The sequence below is a fragment of the Carcharhinus amblyrhynchos genome, chromosome 19 (assembly GCF_965287045.1).
Source record: "Carcharhinus amblyrhynchos chromosome 19, sCarAmb.v2.hapA, whole genome shotgun sequence".
Classification (NCBI taxonomy): Eukaryota; Metazoa; Chordata; class Chondrichthyes; order Carcharhiniformes; family Carcharhinidae; genus Carcharhinus; species Carcharhinus amblyrhynchos.
The window spans coordinates 8,077,199-8,091,757 of NC_137342.1; the positions used below are offsets into that span (position 1 = coordinate 8,077,199).

The 14,559-nt window shown below is 43.6% G+C and overlaps 1 protein-coding gene across 1 annotated transcript in view; it reads left to right on the forward strand.

The window, feature by feature from the left end:
• recql (RecQ helicase-like) overlaps positions 1–14,559 on the forward strand; it is a 35,665-nt gene that overhangs the window by 3,996 nt on the left and 17,110 nt on the right. Inside the window, exons 3-6 of the mRNA XM_080207212.1 lie at positions 2,345–2,542; positions 7,089–7,268; positions 11,319–11,425; positions 13,992–14,190. Coding sequence (XP_080063338.1) covers positions 2,345–2,542; positions 7,089–7,268; positions 11,319–11,425; positions 13,992–14,190 — 684 coding nt within the window. The remainder of the gene's footprint in view (positions 1–2,344; positions 2,543–7,088; positions 7,269–11,318; positions 11,426–13,991; positions 14,191–14,559) is intronic.

Consider the following 14,559-nt stretch of genomic DNA (forward strand, 5'->3'; position numbering starts at 1 on the left):
TTCATCAAGCTGATCACCCAGTGCTAAGTCTTGCAACATGGGAATGCAAAATTGGAAATTAGGCTACAGCCCAATTGTCCAATCCCACTGCCAGCATTTGAGGCTCAGTGCTGGCACCAAAGGGTTGCTAAACTTTCCCATTTAGAAAAAAATTAGAGAAGTGATTCTAATCTGATGAGCTTGATCTGTACTCAAATCCATGTTGGAGGGTTAGGTTTCTCATCCATTGCATGCCTAGTCCCAGAAAAAAAATTGAGGATGTGATCTTACGACCTTGTTGCACCTGTCAATTGAAATGGTGCAGTTGTAAGAACAGATGAGAAGCAAAACAAAAGAGCAATGTGCCCATTTCCCACCAGTTCCCAATTTACCACACACTTTTTACAGGCGTGATGAGGATCATGTCCAAAATGGACGAGGCATCAATTTGAATGCATTTCAGTATCATTAGCAAGTTCAGAATGAGTTGTTCCCCCTCACTTAACCGTCTCGTCAGCCAGACGTCACACCGGCGAGAAAAACACCTGCTCTATAAAAGTCTGTTTCAGGTGTTGAAGTGAGTATTACCAAGCAACAACCTCCGGGGTGCGAGGGGAGTGGTCAGCAGGGTGGGGGCCATCGCCATTGCCGTTGCCATGGCCATGATGTATGGTAGGATGGGGAGCTTGCATGGGTGTGTGGTATAGGGGGCTTGTGCTTTACTGGGGGTCCTGAGCTCAGGGGTCAGTGGTGGATGGAGCTTGGTGTTGCACACATTACTCCTGGCTGCTGAGCGAACACCTGAGGGAATCCCATTGTAGGCCCCACTAACCCAAACAAACAGCAGGTCTATCACCGGCTGCTCCAAGCAAAGGAGCTCAGCAGGCTCCCCACACTGCGTGGATTCTGCAGTGCTGTCCTCAAGGGGAACCTGTGACAGTAATGAGCGTGCCCCTCCCCATTCTGTCCCAGCTGCAAGCTATTCCTGGAAGACTCTGCACCGGATATGCAGATGGCTGCACCCATGTCAATGCTGCAAGGCTTCCCAATGTGGACCCCTGCACAGCCACCCATACGCTGTCCATGGCCCCCCTGGTACAGGTGCAGTGATGGTCGCCAACCTGTCGAGGTGGTGCCTGGCACAGGGCATGATATCAGCTTTGCCAGTGTCCACACTCATCTGGAACAGGGGTTGCTGGGAAGGAGCGCAGGTCCTGGGATGGATAACCTTACAGAATTTCTCCCTGTCTCTCTCATGGAGACCCCGGTGGTTCCGATACACGTGTCGTCCAAAGAGCTGCTGGACAGCTGCCACAGGCCCTGAAGGCAGTGCAGCGCCGGTGTGAGGTCCTTGTGGACTTGGCACCTAGTGGTACAGAAGACAGCAGCTCCCTATGGCGGCCTCAACATTTACCCCAGCGGGTCCTTACAGGCCAGCATTGAGGACCTCTGTTGGGTTTCCCAGTCCTCGGTCCGCAAGTATGTCTTCAAGGTGAAGGATGCCCTGTTCGCCCAGGCAGGCTGGTACATTCATTTTGACGTGGGCCAGGCTCAGCAGGAAGCCTGGTCCGCAGGCTTTGCTGTCATTGCCAAGCTGCCAAACGTGCAGGCGACAATTGATCGCCCTGCAGCCTCCAAAATGTCAGGCACTACAGTTCGTGAACAGGCAGGGATTCCACTCCCTGAATGTTCAGATGGTCTGTGACCATAAGATGAACTTCTTGCATGCCACCCAGGGAGCGTGCATGATAGCTTCATTTTGCAGAATTCTGACATCACCGGCTTCCTCGAAGACCAGCCTTTTATGAAGAAAAAAGGAAGCCACTATGCTTCTGGCCATGCGGATGATTATTGTCAGAGTTTTCAATGTGCAGAACAATCCCACCATAATCAGCTACTTTGGGTATCTTGATTTGTTGGAAAGGATGGGAACAATTTGGACCTGCTTTTGTTGTAGCTCTGGGCTCCACTGGCACCCTCTTAGGAAACTCTAACATCTGGTCCAGAGAGCTACCGGTCAATGCCATCTAGATTTCATTTTGGAACACAAATGTAGGAAATTGTCCCCTTAAGGATTGGTATTTAGGCTGCTGTCGGATTGGCCGGAGGCAATATTTTCTGATTTGCCAAGTAATGTATTCTTAAATTTTCACCTCCCATTACAGAAATGTCACTGCGGAACCATGTACAGAAATTTAAAACTTCATCAATAATATCCATTTAAATTCTGTTTAAATATAGCTTGCATGACTGTTATCTAAAATCTTTTTTCCGCTTTATACAAATGCTTCTCATATTTCTCCACTATTCCAATGATATTGGCAGAGTAACATCAGCATCTTAATTAGAATTCCTTCATGTATAGATCTGGAGGACCAATTGGCCTTGGTTGACAGTGAGATGGAGGCCTTGGAGATCCAGATGCAGGAACTGCTGGAGAGACAGCAAGTGCTGCAGGAAAAGAAGCGGCAACTAAAGAAGAAGATGGAAAAATTGTCTGGGGGTGATGAGGGTAACTCAATGGCATCATCAAAGGTATCTGCAGAGGACTGGAACAAGAACGGTTAGTGAAGTCACATTGTGTCCACTTCAGTTTGAAGAGCTTTGAAAGGAAAGAGTTCATGTATCTTTCACAGCCTGAGGGCATCCCAAATTGCTTTCCAGCCAATGAAGTATACCCTCATGTCAACACTGCTGAATGAAGGGAATGCAGCAGTCAGTCTGCGCAGTGTAAGCTCCCACCAATGGCAGTGGGACAGGACGGCACTGTGGTTAGCTTTGCTGCCTCTTAGCGCCAGGAACCTGGGTTCGATTCCCGGTTTCTGTCACTCTATGTGGAGTCTGCACATTGGTAGAGGGATTAGAATTGGGTGCTCATGAGACCAGGGAGGAGTGGAGATTTTGGAGGATTATAGGGCAGGAGTAGGTAAGTGAGATAGGGAAGATCAAGAGATGGAATGTCAAAGCACAAATAGGTTTGAAAATAAGGATGAAACATTTAGAACTGAGGTATGATGGGGCAGTAGTGCTTAACAAATTGCCACCACATAGCCCCAAATGTTTTCTTAAATCTTGAATGTTGCATCAGATATAGAACTCAAAGTTGCACGTCAGTATGCATTTGAAGTGGTTTTGATGGGCGGTATGGTGGCTCAGGGGGTTAGTGCAGATCCAGGAATCTGGGTTTGATTCCTGGCCTGGGTCACACAGTGTCTGTAGAATCTGCATGTTCTCCCGGTATCTGATGGGTTTCACCCAGATGCTCTGGTTTCCTCCCACAGTCCGAAAGACATGCTGGTTAGGTGTATGTATTGGCCATGCTAAATTCTCCTGAGTGGGCGTTGGAGTATGGTGACTAGGGGGTCTCTCACGGTAACTTCATTGCAATGTTACTGTAAGCCTATTTGTGACACTAATAATAAATAAACTTTAAACTTAAAGGAAGGCTGAAGGATGACCTAATTGAGATTTTTAAAATGAAAAGTTTTGGAAGGGTGGCGAGGGAAAGAATGTTATCTCTTTCAAGGAAGAACATAAGTAGAAACCATCCTTATAGGATAGTCACCAAGAAACAGGGAATTCAAAAGAAACTTCTTCACCCAAAAAGTGTTGAGAATGTGGAACTTGTGACCACAGAGAATAAGTAAACAAGTAGAATAGATTGCATTTAAGGGGAAGTTAGACAAGCACATGAAGGCGAAGGGAATGTGGAGTTATGACAGTAGATTTAATTGAGAAAAGATGGGAAGCTTGGGTGGAGCAGAAACACTAGCATGAACACTGAATAGCCTGGTTTTGTGCTATGTATCCTGTGTGATGATATAGTGCAGTCAAGGGATAAATGTTGGTCAGTACATCTTTAAATAGTGATACAGGAGACCTTAATGCCCACCTGAGAGGGCAGATGTGGCTTCAGTTTCATGTCTCCTCTGAATGTGCTGAACTTGGGTGCCAACCTACACTATATACTCAAATCTCAGGGAGGGAACTTGAGCCCTTCTGACTCATAGGAGGGAGTGGCGCTGACATCCCATCTACAAAGCTCAGTTTAAGATCACCTCATTTTTAATTGCTAGTCCATTGTAGAATATCTGCCAGCAATTGCTTTCAGATGGGAGTGTTGAATTGATTCTGGTTGTAAGGAATAGTTTGAATATTTGGGGTCAGGGAGGGATAAGATGCGGGCATCTGAGTTGATTTCAGAATTATGAAGGGTTTGGTTTAAAGAAAGATGACGGATCTATCAGTGGCAAAGGGGATATAGTTTTTGGAATAGCATCAGAAGAATAAATTGGCGGGGAGTGGCGCGGTGGCCTCAGAAGGTTGGAAATGCACAGCATACAAAGTAATTCAAATTCAACAGCAGGGAATGACCAATCCCCCCAAAATCACCACCAAGTTGTCTGTAATGGTGGCAAGGCAAGAGTAGAAATCATGTGGCAACAGGTTGCTGCAAGGACCCAAGGAGATGGTTCCCAGCAGTCTGGTAAGCAGTTGAGTCTTTTTCCCTACTGACCCACAAAGAAAGCTATTAAAAGAAAATATAAATACTTACCACTTTTTTTCTACTGGGCCTGCACCGTGATATACCACATTTCCCTGGAAACCCCAGTTCCTGGTGTCAGAGATGTTATGAGTAAATCCTGATTGGGTTATGAAAGTCACCGTTTGCATTTCAAGGATGCCCTCACACTCTGGACTGAGCCTGTCCTATAAAGTAGGGTGAAGTCACCATACACAGGTAGCATGGTGGTAGGGGACAGCACAGTGGTTAGCAATGTGAGTATGTTAGTTTTCTCTGGGTGATCTGGTTTCCTGCCAGTGATATGCAGGTAAGGAGGATTGGCCATGCTACATTGCCCCTTCGTGTCCCAAAGTATGTAGGTTAGTTAGGATAGCTGTGGTAATGTGCAGGGTCATGGTGATTGGTTGGGGGGGAGGTTACGATCCTCTTTCAGAGAGTCACTGCAGACTCGATAGGCCAAATTGCTTCCTTCTGCACTCTAGGGATTCTGTGGCTATTGTGAGTAGGATGCTGCTTCGAATTTAAATCCCCACATTTTCTGTTCGCTTTGAGCTTGTTTGGGAGTGCGAGTGCAATTTCAAATAACCATTTGTGTTTCCACAGCTGCTTGGGGCAGCACGGAGGCATAGTGGTTAGCACTACTGCCTCACAGCGCCACGGACCTAGTTTCAGTTCCCACTTTGGGTCACTGTCAGTGTGAAGTCTGCATGCTCTCCCCGTGTGTGCGTGGGTTTCCTCTGAGTGCTCTGGTTTCCTGTCACAGTCTGAAAGATCTGCTGGTTAGGTGCATTGGCCGTGCTGAACTCTCCCTCAGTGTATCCAAACAGGTGCCAGAATGTGGCAAGTAGGGGAATTTCACAGTAACTTCATTAGTGTTAATGTGACACTAATAAATAAATTTTACTTTGTTTTAATTTGAACTTCTTGAAACCTTAAGTTCCACAAGTCTCTTACCAAGGCAGGTTTTTTTTGAATAGACAAGTAATGTTGAAGAAAATTCCTCACCTCTGATCTGTAGTCACCAGGGGAGCTGAAAGTCCTGTCATGATTGGGACTTGGCTTTCACCCAAATACAACCTCAAAATCATCATGATAAATGTTACAGCTTTATGTCGAGTGTTGCACAATGTGTGTGTATCAGAAATTCGGGTGTGAATTTTTTTATTTTTCCAGCCACCTTTTGTTATTGAGCAAAGATTAGAGCTTCTGCCACAATGGCAGTACATGCTGGGAACTCGATTGAGATCAACACGTGCGCACGCGGCCTTGTCTTGGTCCATTAAACTTAACGAGTGGAAATTCACATCAGGGCTCACTGGTCAGTCATCATATTCACGATAGACGCTCTGACTGTGAAACTGCGTGTCCAGAGAGTGGTATCACATGTACAATAAAATATACATTGCACTACCTTGCTGCAAGAATATTTTATGCAGATTAGAAAAGACTGATTTCACTTGTCAAAAAATTGACCAATATGAATGATGACAATAGAATAAACTAATATGGGAATGATGATCTTTCCCTCCGGACAAATCGAATGCTTTGACGTCAATGGATTGTTGTTGACATTTGTTAATATGTAGGAAAATGTAGTAGCTAATTGATACAAAGAGCAAACAATAACTAAATGAGCTGTTTTTGATAGAGATGATTAAGGGAAGAATATTGGCCAGAATGCTGCTTCTTCTGTATATCACAGGATTGTTTACATTCACCTGGGGGTAGATTCTTAGTTTCATGTCTTATCTGAAGTATGGCACCTCCAGCAAAGCTGCACACTCCAGTGCTGAGCTATCAGTCTAAATTACGTCCTTGGGTCTGTAGGAGGACTTGAAGCCTCAACCTTCTAACTCAGAATTGAGAATGCTAATGTGAACTGAGCCAAGCCAACTTGTAATAAATAGTAAATAGAATCATAGAATCCTACAGTGTAGAAGGAGGCCGTTCAGCTCATCGAGCCTGCACTGACAACAATCCCATCCAGGCTTTATCCTCATAACGCCATGGATTTACACTGCTCATCCCCTGACACTAAGGGACAATTTACCATGACCAATCCACCTAACCTGCACATCTTTGGTCTGTGGGAGGAAACCAGAGCATCTGGAGGAAACCCTCTCAGACATGAGGAGAACATGCAGACTCCACACACAAGTGGCCCAAGGCTGGAATTGAACCCGGGTCCCTGGCACTGTGAGGTAACGGTGTTAACCACTGTAGACCATGCAGCCAATTGCTACCCAAAGTGACATTCAAAAATATTAGTTATCCATATAGATACAAAGATAAAAGCAAAATACTGCAGATGCTGGAATCTGTGGGGAGAGAATATTCTCTCCCCATAGATTCTGTCAGACCTGCTGAGATTTTCCAGCATTTTCTGTTTTAAACACAAAGCTGTTTGGTTGTTTGCTAGGTTGAAAGTTTATATATAAAACTTTAACATTTCTAATATGTGAATACTGAAAAAGATGGTTATTATTTTGAGATTAACACTGATAGTTTGCTAAGTGATCAGTAGCTGGGCTTTTATTTTTCAAAGATTGCTTACCAGTATGGTTTACCTCTTACCCCCAACCAGATTTTTCATGGTCACAGAAGGTTGATGATGCTTTGAAGAGCGTGTTTAAACTGCAAACCTTCCGATCATTGCAGCTTCCGGCCATCAATGTAACGATGGCAGGGAAGGATATGTTTCTGATCATGCCAACAGGTGGTGGGAAGAGCTTGTGCTATGAGCTGCCAGCTGTCTGCTCCACTGGTAAGTATCACAAACTGCCGATGTTATTCCTTCCACTAATACAGTAATTTATTTGGCTCCACATCCATTTGTAACGTTTAGAATCAGCTGTTTTTAATTCAATTTTTCTTTTTCCTTTTACGTTGCTTCACAGTGTTTTAAATAGTAACTGCTGCTCGCTTGAGGGAAGCTGGCTTGGTAAAGTTATAAAATGTATTTATGTAGCACCTCTCAGATATCCCTAAATGTTTCATAGCCAGTGAATTAATTTTGAAGTAGTCATTCTCCTTATACGGGCAAATTTAACTAATTTATGCACAGCAAGCTCTCTCAAACAGCAAACAATAATAAATTATGTGATGGTAATGTTGGCTAGGACATTGGCAGAATTTTCCTGCACTGCTTTGAAAGGTACCAGGGAATCTTTTGCACTCATCTGATCAGACAGGTGGGCTCTCTGTTAAAAGATTCATCCAAAAGAAGCACCTCCGACAATGCTGCATTTCTTCACTATTAGGCTGAAATAATTAAGCTCAAGTCCTTCAAGTGAGGTCTTAGCCTGCTGCCTTCTGATTTGGAAGTGGGAGTGACACCATTGACCCAAGCTGACATAGAACAGCTGAGAGCCAGTAGTGTGAAGTAAATGAGCCTAATTCTATAAGTTATTATTTTTGTGGGCTGTAATGATTTTGCCCTTTAAAGTTATAAAGAACTAAGAAAATTTCAGCACAGGAACAGGCCCTTTGGCCCTCCAAGCCTGCACCGACCTTGCTGAATTAAAACCCCCTACCCTTCCGGGGACGAGACCTCTCTATTCCCATCCTATTCTTTATTTGTCAAGACGCCCCTTAAAAGTCACTACTGTGTCCGCTTCCACTACCTCCCCTGGCAACGAGTTGCAGGCATCTTTGTGTAAAAAAATCTGCTTCGTACATCTCTTTTAAACCTTGCACCTTGGACCTTAAACCTGCGTTCCCTAGTAATTGACTCTTCCACCCTGGGAAAAAGCTTCTGGCTATCCTCTCTGTCCATGCCTCTCATAATCTTGTAGACCTCTATCAGTATGCCACTCAACCTCCGTCATTCCAGTGAGAATAAACCAAGTTTCTCTACCTCATAGGTAATGCCCTCTATACCAGGCAACATCCTGGTAAATCTTTTTGTACCCTCTCCAAAACCTCCACATCCTTCTGGTAGTGTGGCGACCAGAAATGAACACTATATTCCAAGTGCGGCCTAACTAAGGTTCTATAAAGCTGCAACATGACTTGCTAATTTTTAAACTCAATGCCCTGGCTGATGAAGGCAAGTTATGCTGTATGCCTTCTTGACTATCTTCTCCACCTGCATTGCCACTTTCAGTGACCTGTGTACCTGTACAGCCTTTGCCTATCAATACTCTTAAGAGTTCTGCCATTTACTGTATATTTCCTATCTGTATTAGACCTTCCAAAATGCAATACCTCACATTTGTCTGAATTAAACTTCATCTGCCATCTCACCGCCCAAGTCTCCAACTGATCTATATCCTGCTGTATCCTTTGATGGCCCTCATCGCTATCCGCAACTCCACCAACCTTTGTGTTGTCCGCAAACTTCCTAATCAAACCAGTTCCATTTTCCTCCAAATCATTTATATATATTACAAACACGAAGGTCCCAGCACTGATCCCTGAGGAACGCCACTTGTCACAGCCCTCCATTCAGAAACACATCCTTCCACAGCTATCCTCCGAGTTCTTTGACTGAGCCAGTTTTGTATTCACCTTGCCAGTTATCTCTGATCCCATGTGACTTCACCTTCTGCACCAGTCTGCCATGAAGGACTTTGTCAAAGGCCTTACTGAAGTCCATGTAGGCAACATCCACTGCCCTACCCGCATCAATCATCTTTGTCACTTCCTCGAAAAACTCAATCAGGTTCGTGAGACACGACCTCCCCTTCACAAAACCATGTTGCCTCTCACTAAAACGTCCACTTATTTCCAAGTGGGAATAAATCCTGTCTTGAAGAATCCTCTTCAATAATTTCCCTACCAGTGACGTAAGGCTCACCGGTCTGTAATTACCTGGATTGTTCTTGCTACCCTTCTTAAACAAAGGAACAACATTGGCTATTCTCTAATCCTCTGGCTATTCTCCAATCCTCTGGGACCTCCCCTGTAGTGGAGATGTCGGCATTGGACTGGTGTAAGCACAGCAAGAAGTCTCACAACACCAGGTTAAAGTCCAACAGGTTTATTTGGTAGCACAAGCCACAAGCTTTCAGAGCGCTGCTCCTTCATCAAGTGAGTGGGAGTTCTGTTCACAAACAGGGCATAGAAAGACACAAACTCAATTTACAAAGTAAAGGCTGGAATGTGAATCTTTACAGGTCTTAAGGTGCAGACAATGTGAGCGGAGGGAGAGTTAAGCACAGGTTAAAGAGATGCGTATTGTCTCCAGCCAGGACAGTTTGTGAGATTTTGCAAGCCCAGGCAAGTCGCGAGGGTTACACATAGCGTGACATGAACCTAAGATCCTGCTTGAGGCTGTCCTCATGTATGTGGAACTTGGCTATCAGTTTCTGCTCAGCGATTCTGCATACTCATTTAATACCTCACTTATTTTCTTTGGCTGTGTGCAGAGATTCCCTCCCTTATCCTTGAGTGGGCCAACCCTCTCCCTGGCTACCCTCTTGCTCTTTACATACGTATATAAAGTCTTGTGATTTTCCTTAATTCTGCTGGCCAATGTTTTTTGGTGATCCCTTTTAGTCCTCCTTACTCCTTACTTAAGTTTCTTTTTACTTTCCTTGTATTCCACACTTGCTTTGTGTGTTCCCAGCCTCCTAGCTTTGATAAATGTTTCATTTTCCTCTTTGACTGGGCTCACAATATCTCTCATTATCCAAGGTTCCCAAAACTTACCATACTTATCCTTCATCCTTATAGGAATTTGTCGTTCCTGAATCCCTATCAACTTAAAAAAGCCTCCAACATGCCAGATGTTGATTTGCCCTCAAACATCTGCACCCAACCTACATTCTTCAGTTCCTGCCTAATATTTTTATAATTAGCCTTCCTCCAAGTTAGCATCTTAACGTGAGGATTACACTTATGTTTATCCATCAGTACCTTAAAGCTTACTGAATTGTGGTCACTGTTCCCGAACTGAAACATCTGGCTGGGCTCATTCCCCAATACCAAATCCAGTATGGCCCCTCCCCTAGTTGAACTATCTAAATACTGTTTCAAGAAGCCCTCCTGGATGCTCCTTGCAAACTTTGCCCCACCTCTGCCCACCCTAGCAGTAAGTGAGTCCCAATCAATATAGGGGAAGTTAAAATTTCCCACCACAACAAACCTGTTACTTTTACACCTTGCCAAAATCTGCCTACATATCTGTTCCTCTATCTCCTGTTGGCAGTTGGGCGGCTGATAGTAAACCCCCAACACTGTGACTACACCTTTCCTATTCCTGAGCTCTACCCACATTGCCTCGCTGTATGAGCACTCTGAGGTGTCCTCCCACAGTACAGCTGTGATATTCTCCTTAACCAGTAGTGCAATTCTCCCAACCGTTTTACATCCCCCTCTATCTCGCCTGCAACATCTGTATCCTGGAATGTTAAGCTGCCAATCCTATCCTTCCCTTAAGCAAGTCTCTGTAATGGCAACACCATCATAATTCCTAATACTAATCCAAGCTCTAAGTTCATCTGCCTTACTTGTTACACTTCTCGCATTGAAACAGGTGCACTTCAGTATACCAGACCCTCCTTGATTAGCAACCTCACCCCTACCTGCTGTTTCTCTTATTGAGTCTTATGTATGAGATCCCATCTCTTGTTCTGAATAAAACTTTAATTATCATTAAAGCTGGTGGTTGAGTCACACCTTTATTTGATTCCTTTCCTTCGATTGCCCTGATAGCACAAAGATCCACATATAGAGTTGCATGTTTATTAAACAAATGTAACTAAAAAATTTTAATTTGACTAAAAGTTATTGTAATGTGGATTTTTACAAATTGCTAAAGGTGGGGAGAAAAGTGGTTGCATTGGAAATAATTGCTGCTTTCTTCAATTAGGATTTACTCTGGTAATCTGTCCATTAATCTCGCTGATGGAGGATCAACTAATGGTCCTAGAACAATTGGGCATCCCATCCACCATGCTGAATTCCAACAGCACTAAGGTAAGAAAGAGAAAGCTTGTGTTTACATATTGCCTTTCATCCTGAAGGATGAACATCTGAAGGTAGTCAAGAAGGCATACGGCATGCTTGCCTTCATCATTCAGGGCGTTGTGTATAAAAATTGGCAGGTCATGTTGCAGCTGTATAGAATCTTACGTAGTCCTCATTTGAAATACTGTGTACAATTCTGCTCGCCACACTATCAGAACGATGTGAATGCTTTGTAGAGGGTACAGAAGAGGTTCACTAGGATGTTGCCTGGTCTGGACAGTATTGGCTACGAGGAGAAGTTGGGTAAATTTGGTTTGTTCTCACTGAAACAACAGAGGTTGAGGGGTGACCTAATAGAGGTTTACAAGATAGCAGAATTTAAGGGGCATCTACACAAATACATGAATAGGATGGGAATGGAAGGATAAGGACTCCGTAAATGCAAATGGTTTTAGTTTAGGTAGGCATCATGATAGGCGTAGGGTTGGAGGGCCAAACGGCCTGTTCCTGTATTGTACTGTTCACTCTAATGCAAATAGTTGCTCAATGTTATTAAAGTGTAAATCGAACTACACGTGTGGTAAAACGAGAAAATCATAATGTTGCTCCCCAAGCTCCACTTCAGGAAGCTTTGCTACATCGGTATGTTGCTGAAAGATTTCAGATGGAAACATGTGGAATATCACCTCTGTATTGCACGATAAATAGACCCAGTATAAGTACCCTTTTTAATGGCATGATGAATCTAACTGGCAACCTCTCTGGCTCTGAAAATTACAAATGTGGACTTCCATTCCTTATTATTTTAACAATTTAGTCGTTTGCTAAAAGGGTTTAAATTAAAAATGGTTTACTTTTCTATCATTCTACTTCTCTTAATTTAGTCCTTTTTCTCTGTCTCTGCTTTTTACATTGATTTCACATTAAATTACAGATTCTGACACTTCATTATTCCACAATGTATTTTGACAGTACATCCACCCTGTTGGTTAAGGAGAGACACAGTTGCTTGCCCTGCTCACACATGCCCTAGATTTTCCCTGGAGGATGCAGTGATTTTTGGAAAATTGAGTGACACAAATTTGCAATGCAAAAGCACATACAAGTCTATGGGCAACCGCAGATGTACCAAATGGCTGCATTGTTAGTTCACTGCTAACTGCTATGTTTTATTGATATTGGCTGAGAGGCAAATTTTGACAAGGACGTTGGAATAGTCCACTGCTTTTCTTCCAATAGAACCATGCAATCTTTTATGTCCATTGAAAATTAAATACATTTTGAGGAGTTGGTTATCTTTGTAACAAATTACAAATGTTAAAAATTGTTTTCATGAGATGACCAATGTTGTTAGTCTGAGTGTCAGGAGTAGAGATGCTGGCAAACCTTGCTGTGATTGTATTTTTACTCCTTTAAGGATATGCTCTAGCATACCCTTGCCAAAATTTGAACCAGCCTCATTTGTATAAGAGCAGTTTCAGCATGCCTCCTTTCCAATTATGTTTTCTTATTTTCCTTGACTGGCTCTTCTATCTATGGACCTTAGTCCAAAACAATGTCATCACCTCTGACTGACACTTGCACATGATTGTTTAAATGAATTTGACCTTGTCTTAGAGTCCTCGTCAATCAACCTAATCCGCACTCCTTTAGACTGTGGGAGAAAACTGGAGCACCTGGAGAAAACCCACACAGACACGGAGAGAACATGCAGACCCCACACAGACAGTGACCCGAGCCGGGAATTGAACCCTGGCACTGTGAGGGAGCAGTGCTAATCACTGTGCCACCCCAAGAAGGGAAAAACAGTATCAGATTCAGAGTGAAGTATCGTGTGATAACCTAACACTGTATCTTCATTGTGTGTCTGTTTCCAATTGTAAACAAACATTTTCTGCAGTTAACAGTGTGAGATATAATCACACCGGCCTTGCACCACCTTCATAGGATATTTTTTTCAGAATCTTTCAGGCTGGCCCAGTGGCATTGCAATTTGAGTTCAACACAAAATTAAAAGTTTACTTATTAGTCACAAGTAAGGCTTACATTAATACTGTAATGAAATTACTGTAAAATTCCCCTAGTCACCACACTCCAGCACCTGTATGGGTCAATGCACCTAACCAGCATGTCTTTTCAGAATGTGAGAGGAAATCGGAGTACTCTGAGGAAACCACGCAGTCACGGGGAGAACGTACAAATTCCACATAGTGACCCAAGCCAGGAATCAAACCCAGGCCCCTGGCGCTGCGAAGCAGCAGTGCTAACCATTGTGTCACCGTGCTGCCCCGCGGTTGACAATTAGATCTTTGCTGGTAATAATGAGCTTTTTGCACACGCTCACCATTGACTGACTCCCACCTCAGTTTGAACATCCACACAGAACCTTGAGCACTCTAAAATGGGAAAAATTTGTAGGCAGCAAATGTGTCCTGAAAATGATGTTTGGAGTTCTGCTAGCTAATTGTTGCTGAGAATATATTTGTCTTGATATATTTTCGAAAGGAGGTTTGTTACCATGCCCACCATGTGACGTTTGGCTTCCGTTGTACTGTAATTATTTTCTCCCTTTCAGGAGCATGTAAAGTGGGTCCATGATGAAATGCTGAACAAATCCTCTAAACTGAAGCTCCTGTATGTAACCCCAGAGAAGATTGCTAAAAGTAAAGTCTTCATGTCCAAGCTGGAAAAGGCGTACCATGCAGGTTGCCTGACCCGTATTGCTATTGATGAAGTCCATTGCTGCAGTCAGTGGGGTCATGACTTCAGGCCTGGTGAGTCCTAATGTCTTGGTGTTGTAAGACCCTTGATAGTGGTCTACATCTAGTTGAAAAGACTGGGGAAGATTGGGGTTTTGCATTTAAACTACATAAGGGTCAGAATAGATTGGATGTTGGGCAGCTTATCTTTTCCCAGAGTAGTGAACCTCCAGAATGCACTGCTAGCTGTTAGGTGTGGCCGTTGACTTTCTGCATCACCTTCATGAGGGAGATGGATGGGTCCCTCACTGAGGCAGAGATTCCTTCATGAGTGTCTTTGTGTTTGATGTTTGATCCTTGTCGTCTTAGAATTAGTTTTGGTTACCTGAAAGTGGGGGTGGGGTGGTGAGAGAGGGAATTTAGAGTATTTTCCTCTCAGGATAT